Source organism: Phocoena sinus, chromosome 1 (genome assembly GCF_008692025.1).
Source record: "Phocoena sinus isolate mPhoSin1 chromosome 1, mPhoSin1.pri, whole genome shotgun sequence".
NCBI lineage: Eukaryota > Metazoa > Chordata > Mammalia > Artiodactyla > Phocoenidae > Phocoena > Phocoena sinus.
The window spans coordinates 126,733,676-126,752,846 of NC_045763.1; the positions used below are offsets into that span (position 1 = coordinate 126,733,676).

At 38.7% G+C, this 19,171-nt stretch overlaps 1 protein-coding gene across 5 annotated transcripts in view; it reads right to left on the bottom strand.

Annotated features, from left to right (window-relative positions):
• The window catches only part of SELP (selectin P), a 66,244-nt gene that overhangs the window by 40,206 nt on the left and 6,867 nt on the right, over window positions 1–19,171 (bottom strand). For 4 of the 5 annotated variants that reach the window (XM_032649601.1, XM_032649588.1, XM_032649593.1 and 1 more), the window contains exon 2: window positions 11,235–11,378. In XM_032649601.1, coding sequence (XP_032505492.1) covers window positions 11,235–11,378 — 144 coding nt within the window. Of the gene's footprint in view, window positions 1–2,233; window positions 2,316–11,234; window positions 11,379–19,171 lie in introns of those variants that run through there. The other variant, XM_032649609.1, reaches the window with a different exon arrangement.

Sequence of the window (19,171 nt, forward strand, 5' to 3'; positions counted from 1 at the left end):
ATACACATATATATGTATTTAGATTCCTGATCACTGTTATTTAGGATGAAATATTGGCATTAAATATAAAGTAGCATACTTAAAAGATTTTTTAAGCCATTTGGACCATGGCTGAGCTATATCTCTACAAATATAAAGGATTCATTTTGTGTATTTGACTTTATAAAATTTCTGTTTTGCTTTTCAAACAGAGAAATGAGTCACTTAGAAGACAATGTAATAATAAATTCCACTTATGAAACATCATGTTCCTACCCTCTAAGGTCAGGTCCAGAGTCTTTCCCCAGTACCGCCTGTTAAGTAGTAAGTCACTGTGATGTTTGAGGGTTTGATTAATAAGCTTCCACTTACAAAATTCTGAAACTTCACTTTCTAAGAGCTAGCAGCCAGCCCAGGAGAGCGTGAACAATTTAACTACATTTTGAAAAATAGGTAATGGAAGGAAGAGTAAGAACTAGAATCAACAGACCTAAGATGGTTAAAAGGTATAAATGGAAATGAATCCAGACCTGCTTCTTAGTCCACTCACACCCTGACTAACATTGGCATAATTTAACTGTAAGTTCCCCATCTAGCGCTCCCCCACTCTGAGATCCATCTGATTGAAAACACCCCACCAGAGAAACCTTAACATCTTTCCTCAGGTCCTAGGGTTAATTGAAGCCACTCTGAACTTGAAGTTGAATTTTCACACAGAGTTCTAGGTTCCGGAATCCCAAGAGACAAATGTACTCAAGGGCAAAGGAAAAGGTCTTGTCATTGAAATATTCAAAACAATTCCAGGGCTGGAGTTCTTAGCACTTCATTGCAGAGTTCCAGCCTAGTTTCAGGATGCCAGTGGAGGAACTTCTGAGCTTAAAGCATAGGAGGCGAAAGGGTGGGGTTCCATAAAGCTCAGTGTTTATGTGGATGTCTGCATTTTCATCTACGAAAAGGACTTGTACCTTTCGTCAGAATCTCAAAGAACTCCATGATTCAATCTGTTAACATTCCTCTAAAATAGAGGAGGATCCCAAAGAGAATAGACGGAAGAAAGAAAGAACTGTTCATTCATTTAAGTTGACCAATACAGGAAAATTATGCAAGAGATAAGACAAAAGTAAAACACATTCTTACATCATTGGAGTTCAAACTCAGGACAGACTCAAACTCCTTCCTCTTCTTTTCATCGTCCTTTTATCCCTATTCTCCCCAACCTGGAAAATCCTCATTACAAGTATTTGAAAATGGTACTATAATAAAGCAAAGAGATGGAGTGAATTGGGTATAAGTGCTCCTTTCTTCTGGTATCCCCCCCATAGAAAGGGGCTCAAAAACAGGGACAGTCTGGCTCCTCTCTAGCCACAGACTGCAGGATTGTAGACCCTAGGACTGTATGAGATATGCCTTGTAAGTCGAGGGTAAAACTCTGTGTGTGTCTTATCTAGGATAATGTTAATGAGTTCAAGAAAGGCTTTTTCCTTGGATCTTCCCTGGATCCCAAATCCCACTAAACCCCAAGAATTTTCTCTTTCTCGTAACAATAACAGCTAACATTTACTAATCCACAATTATGTGCCAGGCTCAGACCTAAATGCTTTTCAGTGTAAACTTATTTAATTCTCACAATGATGCTACAAAGTAGAGTACTATTATTCTGTCCATTTTATAGAAGAGGAAACTGAGTCACTAACAGGACTGAGAGCTGAGGCAGAAATGGGAACTGTGTGAATACTCCACATTAGTCCCAGCAGACTCTTAGGGCTCAGAGAAAGAAATAGGCGAGCTGGGGATGAGAAAACATTTAACTGTAGTCTTGTCCCAGGACACTTGCTCAGCCTTGCATTCAACCCAGACAGAAGAGCAATCCTGGAGAAGGGGGTTGAGGGTTAACCAAGGTTTGCTCCAAGAGAGTCCCTGTAAGCCCTGCTAGGAAAAACAGCAGCTGTAGATTCAGAGGACGGAAGTTCAGATCCAGACAACATCAAGCCTAACAGTGTACCTTAGGTAAAACACCTAGCCTCTCTGTAAGACACAGCAGCTTCATTTGTAACATGGACATAGAAACTCACAAAGATGTGGGGAGGGTCAGAGTGGACAGCAGGTTTTGAAATGCTTACAAACTCTGGAAGGCTACTCAACACAAAGCTCCATGATTACTGCCCTTCCTCATTTTCGGAAGCTTTACCTGCCTGACTCAGCTCCAAACCACTTCAACTCAACCACTTCCCATAGTAAAGAGAAATGAACTTACCATCTCCTCTGTGACACAGCCAGCTTACTGCTGTCTGTGCAGCCCAGACTTCTTATAGTCTTGCTGCCTCCCCTCAGCTGTCAGGCTGTTTAGAAAAGCAACTTCCTATTCACTTTCCTGAAAGTCGCCACAGCCCTTCCCATGAAGTTAGAATGTAGATAATACAGGAGCAGTGTTGGCAGCTTAGAAATAACAGTCACCGAGGAGACGGGCAGGGGGGTTTTGTCGACTTCCATGGGAGGTGGTCCACAGACAGGGGTGAGTGTGAATCACTCCTGGACATTCCAGGCTGAGTAGTATAGGAATTGTACCCACACCCGCAGTGGTCAGGTTTCTTTTGACGATGATATGAGCTCCAATTTAAGGTCATATATTGGAAAACTCACTTTGTCTTAATCATAATGTCTTAGTGTAAGTTTTCCAGTTACTGTGAAGTCTCAGTGAATGTTTTCTATTCCAGCAGGCTTCTGACGGATAAGGGACAAATATAGTAACAAAAAATAATTAGGTGGGAAAGGGAAAGCCACTGAGGGTTTTCTGGCAACTGGAGGGGTTGTTGGAAGGACTTTGGGAGTGAAAATATAAAACAGACATGGGTCATTATCAGAAAGGGACTTCTGCTTCTTAAATCAGAAAAAAGATGTAAAAATGGTTAGTGTGGGGAAGTAAAAGGCTGTGTGGTACAGTGGTTAAGAGACCCCACTTGGTTCCATGTGTGGCTCTCCTTTAGCCAAACTACTTAAACTCTCTACACCTTTTTTTTTTTTTTTTTAAACTGTGAAATAGAATGATTATAGCAGAACTTCTCTTACAGGGCTGTATGTGATTAAATGAATTGATATGTGGAGAGTGCTTGAAACAATATCTGGTCCACAGTTAGCGCTCAACAAATGTAGGCATTATTATCACTTTTCAGATTTGCCATCAGACAGCAACATCAAGTATCAAGCATTTAGTGTCAAGTCAGAAAACCGTAACTCCAGTTTATCCCCTTGGAATTCTAGTTGTGCAGTAGTGGGTGTTATTCTTCATTCACTCCATGGTTATCATAGCTTGTAAATGGATCGATTAAAACTGGGATAAAATGGAAAAATCTGGAGGTCCAAAGATAAAGATGACTTAAAGAGCTTGGGCCTGCATTTGCACTTGGGAATTTGGGACAAAGAGGAAAGGATTAATACGTGGTAGAAATAGAAAGCCTGGTGAAGGAGGCGGTGATAGAGGAATGGTAGCAGGAGAACAAGGGATGCTGAGAGAGAGGAAAGCACGAGGGACCTTGGGCAGCATGTTGCAGAGGTTTAGAGCCAGACTGCCTGCCTTCACCGCCTACAAGCTGTGTGACCTTGCAAGTTACTGTCCTCCTGTGACTCAGTTCCCTCAGCTATGCTAACACATAAGGATAATAGTCATCAGTTATTGCCACATGGAGATGTTTGGACAGTTACATGGATATACGTGTGAAGTGCTCAGAACAATCCCTGACACACTGCAAGTGCCGTGGATGTGCTAGCTATTATTTTTCTAAGACTTGCCTCCACTCCCTCCTGTTCTTATTCTCACTCTCCAGATCCTCTTCTTGACATTGCCTTATTCAAAAAAAAAAAAATCTCTCAGATGGATATGAGGGAAGGTGCTATTGTAGACTCTAGGTTCTACCAACAATGTGTTTTAAGTGGGATAATGTTAAAGTTTAGGGAGTGTGAGGGGAGTAGGAAAGGATTCCAAGGAATAGGAATGGAAGGAAAATACCATTGACTTTGTTTAAAAGCTGTTCAGGCTGAATACCATTTGCTTGGATGGATTTAGTCTATGTAGAAAATCTATATTGTTTCTAATTTCGTGGCCACTAAAAACACGATGATTCTAGTATAATTTAATTAGTAGTGTTACTTCTCTGTTTCATATCATGTTTTCTCACCTCTTCATATTGTACTAGAAATTCCCAAAGGGCAGGGCCCCTTTTTATATTAGTCTTGCTTTTCCTGTAGTATCTAGCAGAGGGCAAATAGACACCCAACAAATACTTGTTGACTCATTTATTAGGTGGGTGGCTCTGGGTAGACACAATAAAAGTGTCCCCTCCCATCTTCCTCTCTGAATTCTATTTATATTATTTCAGTGGTGCATTCATATACACAGGAAATATTTAAGCGCCTTCAAGGCTTCAGGCATTGTGCTAACACTAGGGATTCAATAATGAGCAACACCTTCGTGGAGCTCAGAGTTGTTTTATTTAGAGGTGGGGCATTGGATGCTAGATTAAAATCACACAGTTAAAATGCAGGAAGAAAAAAAATGATGTGGGGAAACTTTCTAGGCCAGTTGAGGCTTGGAGTAGCCCAGGAGCTACCAGATAGCCACAGTGGCTGGAGGGTTGGGAAGGAAGCTGTGTTAGGGAGCACCCAGACAATGTCGGGTCCCACAGGCCATGTTAAGGTTGTATCTTCACGTGTAGCATCTGTCATCTAGTCAAATAGAAGGCAGTTAATTCTAAGGGAAGTTCCACCTGCACAGCTGGTCCTCTACTCATAGAAGACTAGGGAACTTTCTACAGAATAGTCCGTAGGATGACAAGTTAGAACTTCAAAAGAAGAACATATAGCTTTCCCCCCTCATTGTTAATGTAATATATGTTTGTTGTAAAGAAAAGAAAAACATAAAGTAGGGAAAAAATTATCCAAAGTACTGTCACCAATGGAATTGGAATCACATTGTATATTCAGCACAATGCTTTTGTCATTTGACAATATATCATAAACCTTTCTGATACAATATTTCTGCTCTAGTTACAACTAAAAAAAAAAAAAAAAAACCCTAAGTGTCTGTCACTCCCCTGATGGCTGACATAGTCATGGACAAAGCTGACCCTTACACAAATTTCATGAACTGCTAACTCTTCCCACTGAAATTCTATTTAAATTGGTCTGTGGTATTATGCTCAAGCATTTTGTTTCTCTATCTTTGCTCTGCAGTTTTTGAAAGGGAAGGAAAGGCAAGGGAATCAGTCACTGGCCATGGTCTCAAACAGTAAACATGAACCTTCACAAAACTATCTACACACATAACCGTAAATAGAAATTCGATTCTCAGGACACACTCCATATTACCCCATTTATGCCCACTTAGCCCCATCCAGAGTTTCATTTATTTGTCCTACACGTTTTTGTTACGGCCCATTCTGCGCTATCTTCTAAGCTACTCTCTGAAGACACGCAGATGAATAGGACGCAGTCCCGGTGCTGACGGAACTCAAAGACCAGTGAAGAGATGGGTAGAGAAACATAATTAACAATATGGAGGACACGGTGTATACACACACGTTCTTGTGCGAGCTCCACGAAAAGATATCTGACTCAGTCTGATGACGGCAGTGGAGAGGTGGTTGGAAAGGATGCTTAGAGCAGCATCTACTCACTGAGCTGAGTAGAATAAGTCAGATTCTTTTGTGCAAGCTCAGTGGTTGGACATGCACATACAGAAAATGCTCTAAACTCAGCAGATGAATTAGGAAGTGGTTTTTGTATTAAAAGTATTTTTATCTTTCCAAGAGCATGTTGTGTCTGGGGCCCTTTGATCAACATAAGGCTGTGATAACCACAAAAGGGTTGTCACCCACAGTTGAACAGTAGAAACACAATTAAACTGGTGACCTGTTCATACACGAACAACACTCATAGACTCTTTCAAAGTCGCTGAGGAAGTGAAACAGAGATAGTGTTACCTTTTTGAGCTACTATTATGGAGCTCCTATTCTTGGGCCAGACCCTATGTTAAGCAATTTAAAAGCTGTATCTCATTGAATCCTCACAACAGCCTTATGGGTTAGTTCCAATCTGCACAGCTGGCTCATCTACTCAGAGATTATTATGATACACATTTTATTAAAAAGTAAATTACAGCTTGGAGGGTTAAATGTCTTGCTCAACATGACAGAGCTAATAAATGAAAAAGATGGGATTCAAATTCAAGTCCAGCTGAAATGACACTACACTAAAATGTGAGTTTTTCATTAAACTCTTTAAAAAGCACTTCAAATAATTCTATGCTCCTGGCTGCTAATAAAAGGGAATTGTCTTACCAAGATGTATGATAGCCTCCTAGGAATTTGCTCTCCTTTAACAATGAAGAGATGGGAAATGGCGTCATTTGAGATTTTAATTTGGGTGACTCGGTTGTACTTAAACTGTGCTTAATAAGTGTTCTTCTCTTTCTATAGCTAGAGCTTGCCATTTTACTCTTTGTTATTACAATAAAACTATACTTTTTCAGCTCATCTGTCAATGTAATTAATAAAACAATTCCCAAAGGAAAATAGTCTTTTGCTAAAATGAAAATATAAAAGTAATGTATTCTTTTATAGAAGATCCATACCATACAGAAAGACAAAAAAAAAAAAAAGTGAAAATCATCCATTATGTCACCCTACCCAAAGATAACCACTGTTAACTTGGTAGGCTTTCAGATTTTTTTTTTTTTTTTTTTTTTTTTTTATGCGTTACGCGGGCCTCTCACTGTTGTGGCCTCTCCCGTTGCGGAGGACAGGCTCCGGACGCGCAGGCCCAGCGGCCATGGCTCGCGGGCCCAGCCGCTCCGCGGCACGTGGGATCCTCCCAGACCGGGGCACGAACCCGCGTCCCCTGCATCGGCAGGCGGACTCTCAACCACTGCGCCACCAGGGAAGCCCCAGAATTTTTTAATTCATATATTCACAAAAAGTTTTTCAACAAAAATAGATTTAAGTTTTATTTTTTATATTTTGGTTCTTAAAAGTAAACCATATACTAAGGACATCTTTTCATGTTAATAAATATATACATACATCAGCCTTTATAAGGGCTGCATAATATTCCATTTATAATGCACCATAACTTATTTAAAATATCCCATATTGATGAAAATCTTACTATTATAAACAACACTGCAAAACATCTTAGGATATTTATCTTTACCTATATTTGTCCTATAACTTCTCTAGGAAAATTTCTAGAAGTGGATTTACTAGGCCAAAGTATATTTGCACTTAAAATGATGACAGATATTATTTCATTATCCTCCAGATAAAAGTATAAATTTGAACTCTCACCAGTAGTATATGAAAGCGTCCATTTCCTCACTTCTGCTCTAATACTCACTTCATGGCCAAGCTGGTAAACAGCTACAACAAAAATCTCATTTTTCTACTTTTTAGGACTTAGATTACTATGGCACTTACCCAATCTGTAATGTTTTGAGAAAGTAACACAAAACATTGGGACACTGCATAAAGATGCCTGATGTCACCTCCTGCCACTTTGCAAGCTTGGGGACTTTGATGCAGTCACTGGCAGTGAAGCATGAATGGTGGCAGGCTCAACAGAGGTGAAAAACAAATGAAAAGGTAGATGTCCAAAACACAAACATGGATTGCTCCCTGGGTTTCGTGGCTGCTGCTTTTGTGGTTGTTCAACTTCTGCTTGCCTGCCTTTTACAGGATTGGTCAGTTGGCTCATTTTTAGAAAATTAGGTTATTTTATTACTGAGTTCTGGGGACTATGTTGCTAGAAAATGGTTAAACTCAAAGAGGAGAATTCTGGTAAACATGAACCTGAATAATAAAAAACTTCATATGTACTCTGGAACAACACTTGGCACCCAAATATCTTGGTTATCAAAATGGGTCATTGAATGAAATACATATAAACTCCAGCTGTGACATTAAACAATAGATCATAATATAATAAAGAAGTAGAAAATCAGCAACTGTATAAAGTCATTTTGCTGGAAGTAATCAAATCAAGTCTGAGTTATTGATCCTCAAGTAATTCTATGATCCTGGCCCTTGATAAGAGGGAATTGTTTTTCTCAGAGATTTAATAGCCTCCCTGAGGATTTACTTATGAGATGATGGGGACCCTGAATGACCCTAAATGAAATGTTGGGGTCCCACCGCTGCAAGGCAAGTTTAGTTCTAGATGTTATTATCCAAGGGGCAGAGTGGTTCTTTCTGAATAGAGTGGTCTGCTGGTAATCGCTAAACACCTTTTGGGTTGAATCCATTTTATCCATTCTACCTTACTCGGAACTTCAAGGTTTCAGTAGTCTGCCTTTTATAAATACTTGGGCTGTGTGGCCTTGGACAAGTGACTCGACTTCCCTTAGTTCAGTTTTCCCTTTGTGACCTATTGTAAACAATGAAGAGGTTGCATAATGCACCATGAGCAACTGAGATTTACCCCAGGAAGACAAAACTGTTTTAACATTAGAAAATCAGTTATGTAATTCTTCGTATTAACAGATTAAAGAAGAAAAAAATGTAACCTTCTCAATACACAAAAAAATGTTCAGTGAAATTCAACATCCATTTATTTAAAAAAATTAGAATGTTAGGAAACTTCCATAATGTGATAAATGTTATCTACAAAGAAAATCTATAGTAAGCATTATAGTGAATGGTGAAACACTGTAAACATTCCCTTTAAGATCAGTAACAAGACAGGATCCCATTATTTCCACTTCTAGTCAATATTGTTCTAGATGTCTTAGACAAGAAATAAAAAACAAAGAATAGAGAATGTTCTAATTTCATTCTTTTACATGTAGCCGTCCAGTTTTCCCAGCACCACTTATTGAAGAGACCGTCTTTTCTCCATTGTATATTCTTGCCTTCTTTGTTGCAGATTAATTGACCATAAGTACATGGGTTTATTTCTGGCTCTCTATTCTGTTCTATTGATTTATGTGTCTGTTTTTGTGTCAGTACGATACTGCTTTGGTCACTATAGTTCTATAGTATAGTCTGAAGTCAGGAAGCGTGATTCCTCCAGCTCTGTCCTGCTTTCTCAAGGTTGTTTTGGTTATTCAGGGTCTATTGTGTTTCTACACAAATTTTGAAATTATTTGTTCTAGTTCTGTGAAAAATGCCATTGGTCTTTTGATAGGGATTGCATTGAATCTGTAGATTGCCTTGGGTAGAATGGTCATTTTGATGATATTAATTCTTCCAATCCAAGAACATGGTATCATTCCATCTGTGTTGTCTTCAGTTTCTTTCAACAGTGTCTTATAGTTTTCCTAGTATAGGTCTTTTACCTCCTTGGGTAGGTTTATTCCTAGATAGTTTATTCTTTTTGATGAGATGGTAAATAGTATTTTTTTAATTTCTCTTTCTAATATATTGTTGTTAGTGTATAGAAATGCAACAGATTTATGTATATTAATTTTGTATCCTCAACTTTACTGAATTCATTGATGAGTTCTAGTAGTCTTCTGGTGGCATCTTTAGGATTTTCTATGTATAGTATGATGCCATCTGCAAACAGTGACAGTTTTACTTCTTTTCCAATTTGGATCCCTTTTTATTTCTTTTCCTTCTCTGATTGCCATGGCTAGGACTTCCAAAACTATGTTGAATAAAAGTTGTGAGAGTGGATATCCTTGACTTGTTCCTGATCTTAGAGGAAATGCTTTCAGCTTTTCACCATTGAGTATGATATTAGCTGTGGGTTTGTCATATATGGCCTTTCTTATGTTGAGGTATGTTCCCTCTATGTCCACTTTCTGGAGAGTTTTTATCAGAAATGGATGTTTGATTTTATCAAAAGCTTTTTCTGCATCTATTGAGGTGATTATATGGTTTTTGTTCTTTAATTTGTTAATGCGTTCTGCCATTTGCAACAACATGGATGGACTTGGAGGGTATTATGCTAAGTGAAATAAGTCAGACAGAGAAAGACAAATACTGTATGATATCACTTATGTGTGGAATCTAAAAAGTACAAGAACTAGTGAATATAACAAAAAAGAAACAGACTCACAGATACAGAGAACAGTCTAGTGGTTACCAGTAGGGAGAGGGAAGCGGGGAGGGGCAATATAAGGGTAGGGGATTAAGAAGCACAAACTATTATGTATCAAATAAGCTACAAGGATATATTGTACAACACAGGGAATATAGGCAATATTTTATAACAACTATAAATGGAGTATAATCTTTAAAAATTGTGAATTACTATATTGTACACCTGAAACATATAATATTGTACATTAACTATACTTCAATTAAGAAAAAAGACGAGGAATAAAACGAAAAATGATGTAAGGACTTGAGAATAAGAAATAAAATCATCTTTATTTGCAAATGATGTAATTGTCTAGTAGAAAACCTCAGTGAATCTACAGATAAATTATTAGAACTAGTAACAAAACTTTAAAATGTGACTTAATAAGTAATATACAAAGTTAAGTTTCAATTCTAAGCATCAACCCCAAGAATTAGAAAATCTGGTGTTTTTATAAGAAGACTTTTACAGTGTTATAAAAACTTCACATACCTGGGGATAAACCTAACAAAACACGTGTGAGTCTTTGTAGCAAAAATTATAAAACCTTAGTGAAAACATTACAGAAACAAAAAGATATATTATGTTTATGAGTCATAAAAGTATAGATATTCCTAAAATTAATCTAATTCTATATAATCCCAATTATAATAAAAATCCCAGTAGATATTTTTTTTGTTATAGAACTTCTTATTAACTTAATAACTGTTTATTGATCACCTAGTTCTTGCCAGACGGTGTACTAGGCATGGTAGAATGTAGCAATGAGCAAGACATATCCTTCTCCTTATGGACCTTAGTCTAGAGGGAGAAACTGACTTAAAATCAGCAATACTAGTATGCGATGTTGATTATAGGCTGTGTGAGTGACATTGTACAGATGATAAAATTGAAACTTAAGCAAGTTAGTTGCCTTGTCCAGGACTGCAGAGCTAATACTAGAACCACTTCTTAAATCCAAGGTCGTGAAGTCTGACTTCAAAGCCCCTGTTCTTCCCATGTCACCATGCAGGTTTCCAAGACCCCATTTGGCCAAAAGTTCAGCCACTGCACATTCCTCTGTGTACCTGTATGGAACCATAAATGCTTCTGAAATATCCACAAAGTATATATGACCTGGACACAAAGCTGCACAAGTTAAGAGCTGCAGCAGCAACAAAGTGCATGTAGAGTGTTCACTTAACGCCAGCACCACCGGGCTCTGTGTTTAGGCAAAGTTGGCAGTTGCTGTGATGTGATTTCAGGGATGCTTCTCTAAAAAGCTCTCCTTCCTGGACCAGCTCAGTTTCTAAAAAATTCCATGATTGGACAGTCAGGTTGCAGGATTCCTAGGAAGATTGTGCAATAAAAGAAAACGTCAGCAATCTCCTTGTCTCCAACGCCATTACTTCAGTGTTTTGTTTTTTTTTTTTCAGTAACTATAGTAATAATGACACAAAGGCTCAACCCTATATCACGAGTGAGTAAGATTTTGCCACAGTCTGGCTTTCTCCTCTAAATTGCCTAACCTCAGTACCCAGATGCATCGTGGAGAGAACATCTATGTACAGCCATGCCTCAGAAATGGGATCTGAGATCTGTACCCCTAGTCCTAGCTAATGAAACCCTGCAGCTCATCTGGCAGGAGTTCTGGGCTTCCACTTCATCTAGCCTGCTACCTTGTCCTTGCCCTAGGAAGCTTCAGTAAGTAATTTAAGACAAATGCTTGAAACTATCTTTTCAGGTTTGTGAATGACAATGAACATCAATAAATCAAAATCATGGAGACTAGGGACTTCCTTGGCAGTCCAGTGGTTAAGACTCTGCACTTCCAATGTAGGGGGTGTGAGTTCAATCCCTGGTCGGGGAACTAAGATCCCACATGCTGCATGGTACAGCCAAAAGATTTTTAAAAATCTTGGAGACTAAATAGGAAGGAGAAGAAATGCTTCATAATAAACAGGAACCAAGCCAGGAGCTGAGAAAAGCCTTTCTCTAGAAAGTATTTTACTTTATGAACCTGAAAAATCAGGAGACTATTTTATACAACTGGCTCTTTGCTATGTGCAATGAGACAAAAGAGAATATGGCATCAGGGACAGGTGTGAGAAAAAACAAGTTCAATGCAATATGTGACAGAGCAAAGAAAATAATGACAGAGCAAAGAAAATAATGGCAGTAAGCAGTAAAAAGCAGAATTGTTACAGCAGAGAAGTAAATGCACAATCCACAAGAAAGTGTCTGTGTTGCAATGATTGAGAACTCGGCTCTTCGATCAGACAGATTTGGCTGTAATTGAATTACAATTCTGCCACTTATCAGCTGTCTGACCTTCAGAAATTTACTAGAGCTCAATGCTTCAGTCATAAAATGAGGATAATAAGAGGATTAAACAAGACAATGCATTTATAGTGCTTCACATAGTACCCAGCACCTAGCAAATGCTCTGAAAACTAATGCCTATTATTATTTTTATTCTAACCTATAAACTTGACATGTATCCTTTGGATTTAGATTTAGGCATTCAGGATCCTCTGCTAAAGTGCCAACATCCCTGGGAAAGGTAGACATTATTATTGTTGTTGAGCATCTGCTTTGTACAAGGCAAGTTTATTAAACAACGACCTAACTAAAAAGGGGGAAGAGATGACCAGTATTTTGAAGAGTGAGGTAAGGTGTGTTTCCCCATTGTGACCGTGATAACAGCAGATCAAGGGAGACACAGAGGGGAGCACGAGATTTCTGGCTCTTCCCATTTCCATGCACATGACTGACCTCACCATTCTAGAAGAATGCTGAATGGTATCAGCAGACCCCATTCTTTAGTGTGGAATGACAAATTGTTTTCCATTGCCTGTAAAAGATTCATATTCTCACTAGAGTCTCCTATATCTTACCAGGTTTGTCAACTCATATTCCTCTCCTTAGGAGACACTTGATCTCCAAGTATCTCTGACATAAAGACACAATTACATACAAAAGATCGTAGCATGGTCTAGGGATATTGCCTTATTCAAACTATCTCTAAAATCCCAACTGGGTTGATAAGAGGTGGTGAAATAATGGAAAACTACTGGGTTAAGTCATTTCTAGGTGGTGTATATCTACTGATGAAGAAGACCATAACCACAGACTTGTTAGTGAGCAATAGGAGATTGCAGATGGTGATAAGGAGAATGGGGCAGCACCAGAGACCAATTTAAACCACGTCACACCTGGGCCTGGCTCCAGCTTTGGTTTGGGTGCTCCTGCGGGAGCAGTGAGATGGCAGCATCTTTTCCTGTCTTCAAGCACCTCGGGAATTACATGGGAAGTCAGTTACACTGGCCTGGCAAATTTGGATGACAAACAGTGGATGTCTTTCCCAGGCATCATTACACTTCCCCTGTTAACACTTCCCATTGTGGAAAAATCTAAACAAGGCAGAATTAACGGGAATCCATTTTCCTTTCTATAATGAAAAGTTTCCTTAACTAACTCCATTAAGAAACTACATGTTGCGGGGTTAGGAAATTGGAGAAAGAAAGCCTTAACACCAGTACATAATTATTTTTTAACTCTATGTGTTGAAAATAAATATCTGATCAAAAAATGTTACACATACAACAGGTTACTCTAAAGCAATGATGATGAACAGTCTATACACAACAATATGGATGAGTCTCATAGATGAAATGCTGAGTGAAAAAAGAAAACAGATTAAAAAAAAGAGAACATGTTGAAAGATTCTATAGATAAAGTTCAAAAACAGGTTGGACCAACCTGTGCTGTTGAAAATCAGGAAAGTGGTTACCCTTGACTGAAAAAGTAGTGAGGGAAGCTGCTTGGGTGTGGTGACGATCTGTTTCTTGATCTGGGTGCTGATTGCGCAGATGTGTTCAGCTGGTGAAAATTCATCAAGCTGTACATTCTTGACCTGTACCCTTTTTCACGTGTATTTTATACTTTGAAAAAGTTCAAACAGTAATTAGCAATCAAGACTAGCTAAGTGGGCTTCCCTGGTGGCGCAGTGGTTGAGAGTCCGCCTGCTGATGCAGGGGCCACGGGTTCGGGCCCTGGTCCGGGAAGATCCCACATGCCGCGGAGCGGCTGGGCCCGTGAGCCATGGCCACTGAGCCTGCGCGTCTGGAGCCTGTGCTCCGCAACGGGAGAGGCCACAACAGTGAGAGGCCCACGTACCGCAAAAAAAAAAGACTAGCTAGGTTAGCCTCAGCATTCTGGCTTGATAATGGTTTCATCTTTCTAGAAAAGAAGCCATCAATCATTTTAAGATGGGACAAATTTAGGGGGAAATATGAAGTTAAAAAATTCAGAACTTAGGTTTATTGGGTCATTTACTGAGCCATTAGGTTTACTAGGTTTATAGGTTTCTTTTCCACAGGTTGCAGCAACATAGGTTTATTCCTTGATTCCAGCCCTTGAGGAGTCAGAGCACTTTGTCTTTTTCTTCTAAAAAGACAACCTCCACCTCCAGCACCTGAGACATGCATTTAACCACACTGGGTAACCATGGAAAGGTATTGGTAGGAGAAATTTGGTTTTATGTCCTATCAGATACAGAAAGTATTTAAAACTTTCCAGGGGAAGAGAGTCTGAAAACAAATAAATGTATGTTACAGATGGACATTCTAGACTTCTCTTTCTTTTTTCTCGAGATCTGTTCCCTATGTCCCTAGAGACTGTCCCATTTGCGGCTGCTGCTTCATCCCTCACCCCCAGAGCCAGCCCTGAAAGAGAAGACTAGGGCCAGGTAGGGCTTCCCAGAAAAGCACAGATGGAAGTCACCTTAATAAGGAGACATTTTTAAAACTCACTTGAAATCCTAACACCAAGAGATAATAGTAGCAGAGTTAGATATATAAATAAGCACATATATATACACACATGTATATATGTATATCATTCTAGACTTCTTTTTCTTACTAGCACCAAGTGTTGCTTATAACACATTTCACTAAAAAGGGCAGGGGTTGAAAAACTTTATGGTATGAACCTGAACATTCATATTAAAACAAAATGTTTACTTTATTGAGAAATTATGACTTATTGAGCAAAAGCCAGGTACCCTATGTAGATGATATTTAATCTCACAGTGGCCTTTAATCTCATAACAACCCTGCAGCACTGACATATCCTCTGTTTTATACACAAATGTGGAAATTGAGCCTCAGAGAGATTAAATAAGTGTGGCAAATTCATTTAATTCGGAAGTGGAAGAGTCAGGATTTGGACCCAGTTCTGAATGATTTAGAAGGCTTTGGTCTTTCCTTATGACATACCTCTCATGAAGAGTAGGCCCTTACTGGTGTTCATCTTATTTGATTTAAATCAAAATTTTGAATTAAAAACTTTGAGTATAGTGCGAGATCTTCTGAAGCCAAAGGACTCTTATTCAATATTTAGTTGAAATATTTAGTGGTTTTTATTTATTTTGACCACAGAGGTGAATCATGGAGTCATCGTGAACTTTTTTTTCCTTTGAACATCAGTTTTTCCCCCCCTCAGCCCCACTAAAAGATAATTTCTTAATCAAAATCCAGTTTTTATAGCGTTTTCCCAAGATTAAAAGGGCTCTATCATTTTCTGTAATGATAAAATTAATAGGTTATTCTTGTTTTTAAAAATTGGATATTACAAAAAAATCATAAATAATAAAATTTTTAAAATTGCTTGAACTCCTAGAAAATAGTGGTTAAGAATTCGATATAAAATACGCACACACAGGACTTCCCTGGTGGCACAGTGGTTAAGAATCCACCTGCCAATGCAGGGGTCATGGGTTTGAGCCCTTGTCCAGGAAGATCCCACATGTCGTGGAGCAACTAAGCCCATGTGCCACAACTACTGAGTCTGTGCTGTAGAGCCCGCGAGCCACAGCTACTGAGCCCATGCACCTAGAGCCCATGCTCCGCAACAAAGACAAGCCACCGCAATGAGAAGCCCGCGACCCGCAACGAAGAGTATCCCCCTCTCACCGCAACTAGAGAAAGCCCGTGGGCAGCAATGAAGACCCAACACAGCCAAAAAAATATAAGTAAATAAATAAATAACTGTTTAAAGTCCTTAAAAAAAATATGCACACACACATATTCCTAAACTCCTTTCTCTTTATAAATGCATGTATGGATTTTAATAAAAACTGAGACTAATGTTCTTTGAATAAAAATAAATAAATCCAATATTACATGCTTTCACACCATGCCTTTACTTTATAGTGTTTACTACAGTAGTCAGGAAATAATGATTTACATCATCGTTAGTATTGCTAGTAGTTAAGTGCCCTTTGGAGCTAGACTCCCTGGTCTTTAATCCCAGATCTGTCATTGACCAGCTATGTAATCCTGGGCAAGTCATCCTTCTTCCTCAGCTTCTTTATCTGCAAAACAGAAAAATAATATCTACCTCACAGGGTTGGTGTGAGGATTAAATAAATATATGTAAAACACGTAGAACAACATATGTCACATATTAAACCCAAATGTATTAGCTATTGTCTTAGTTGCCTAATGTTTCTCTTTCCAGTAAGTTCCATGCATGCAAGGACAAAGTTGGTCTTGTTCCCAATTGTGTCCTCAGCCTGGTACATAGTGTGTGGTCAGTAGTTGTTGACTGTTATTATTAATAGCATTCAATAAGCGTCTGTTGAATGGATGAGGGAATACCCATTTACAGCTAAGGTATTTGATATTGATAGAGTAGTAAGAAAAGCCCACATTTTAGAATCAGACAAACAGATTTCAAAGCCTTATTCCTCATCCTTAACTATTTACTTTCTTAGGGGGAAAGAGAGGTCAACATATTGAACTTTTATGACCCTGATTTCCCATTTGTAAAATGGAGATAACAGTTCCTTCTTGCAACATTGTTACGTGGATTTGAGACAATTGTGTTAGTTTATCGATAAAGAGTAACTATTTCTTGTACAAATATCAAGTTATAGTATCCAGAGTATTATGTAACCCTAAGGGGTGTGATTCATGTGGAATACAACATAAACGGTGTCCCCTGGAATAGTCACTGCAGGAGCTTTGAGGGTATCCACATTACATTTATAAAAATGACAAAGTAGCCCTGTATTAGAGTCTCTCGGTTTGGATATTTTGGGGGTCCATAAGAGCAATTTAGGAGCAACGTTAGCTGCAGAGACCTTCTGCAGGTGATATTTTCATTTTAAAGCCATGGAAAGTAAGACATAGCTATGCACTCAGGACCTGGGGTTAAACTCAAGCCTTTTAAATTCCAAGTTCACTATTCTCTAAAGCCCAATAAATACAGGGTCAGAGAAAGAAGGGTAAAGCAAACTCTGATTAACTAGTGTCAGTGTTTGTGCTAACTGCTCATTTATCATTCAGCATCTACCAGATGCTCCAGAGCTAAGGAACAACAACTCCATTCTGCACCCCATCTCTGTCCTGCATCCTGGGGTGGATGCTGTTCAACTGGTATTCACAGTCAGGACGGAGTCTCAGAATACAAAGGGAACCTCCTCTCCAATCAGATGAACAAGATATTTGGCAATAACAAGTTGCTTCTGAGGAAAAGTGAGTTTCTTGGCATACTCCTTGTCAGCATTACAAAGCTGAAAGATTTATCTTCACTTATGGCAGCACACCCTGCTGCCCAAATGTCTTGTTTGTTTGCCTTTGCTATTGTTGGTGGGGTGCGTGAGTCAGAACCCCGGCCCACAGGTTTTCCCAGGACTTTCTTATTATGGGCATGATCCGAAAGTGTTTGATAGGTAGTCATAGGCTGACACACAAAACAGCCAACCTGGGGGCTGGCTAGGGCTTGGCCAGGAAGGCAAGCTTGGGCATTACATTTCAATAGAGCAGGAAGGGGAAGTGGTGACCTATAACCTCAGGGAGTATTTCCAGATGACCCACCGAATCTCTCTCCTGCTTTGAGGAAGTGGCCTAGCCTAGAACAGCACCAGCCATGGGAGAAATGCAAACCCTAACCAGGAGAAGCAGACCCTTACCCAGAGGGGAATAGTTCAGGGCCACCACCAGATTCTGTTACAATTTTTAAAAGCACTCAAGAGTTGGCAAAAATAAAATCTTGGGTTAACTGTAACTAGAATATTGGCTTTCTCTTTGTGGAAGAGTTGGTCAATCATACCTGTCTGTACCAGTTCCCCCAAAGAACAGAAAATGTACTAAGGTCGTAGCAAGAGGAATTTAAGCTAGATGTAAAGGAGAACTTCCTGAATACTAGTTTAATTACATGTTGGAACTATTTTTTTTTTTTTTTTTTCAGGGAAGAACTGTTCAGAGTCCTTCCTGCAAAAGGAAAGCTAAAATGATCTTGTAGCTAACCAGACCTCTGCAGGGTTTGGATCCATGCTGACATTTATTCTGTTATCCCTGAGATGAAGTGTGTTGGAATAAGTGAAAATGTTTTGTATTAGTATTTTTTTTTTGCAACCCATAAATAGATGCATTAGGTTTTTTTAAATTGAAGTATAGTTGACTTACAATGTTGTATTAGTTTCAGGTGTACAGCAAAGTGACTCAGTTTTCAGATTGTTTTCCATTCTAAGTTATTACAAGATATTGAATATAGTTCCCTGTACTACGCAGTAGGTCCTTGTTGTTTACCTAGTTTATGTATAATAGTGTGTATCTCTTAATCCCAAACTCCTCATTTATCCCTCCCCCACCCCTTTCCCCTTTAGTAACCATAAGTTTGTTTTCAATGTCTGTGAGTCTATTTCTGTCTTGTAAATAAGTTGATTTGTTATCATTTTTTAGATTTAACATATAAGTGATATCATATGGTATTTGTCTTTGTCTGACTTACTTCACTTAGTATGATAATCTCTAGGTCCATCCATGTTGCTGTAAATGGCATTATTTCATTTTTTTATTATATATATCTTTATAGATGGATTAGGTTTTGATCTTGATAATTCTAACATTTATGAGCACAGTTGCAAGCAATTTTCAGGAGTTAATTATCTAGCTGTGGGCAATTTCAGGAGTTAATTATCTAGAAGAAGAATCATACACATAAATAAGATATGTATGACACAATGGGAATTCACAGAGTTCTGTTGAATTTTAGTAGAGGAAAAGATTACTCCAATTTAGAAATTTAGGAAAAACCCCCTTTTGTGAGCTGGGTCTTATAGGATGGGCTAGAC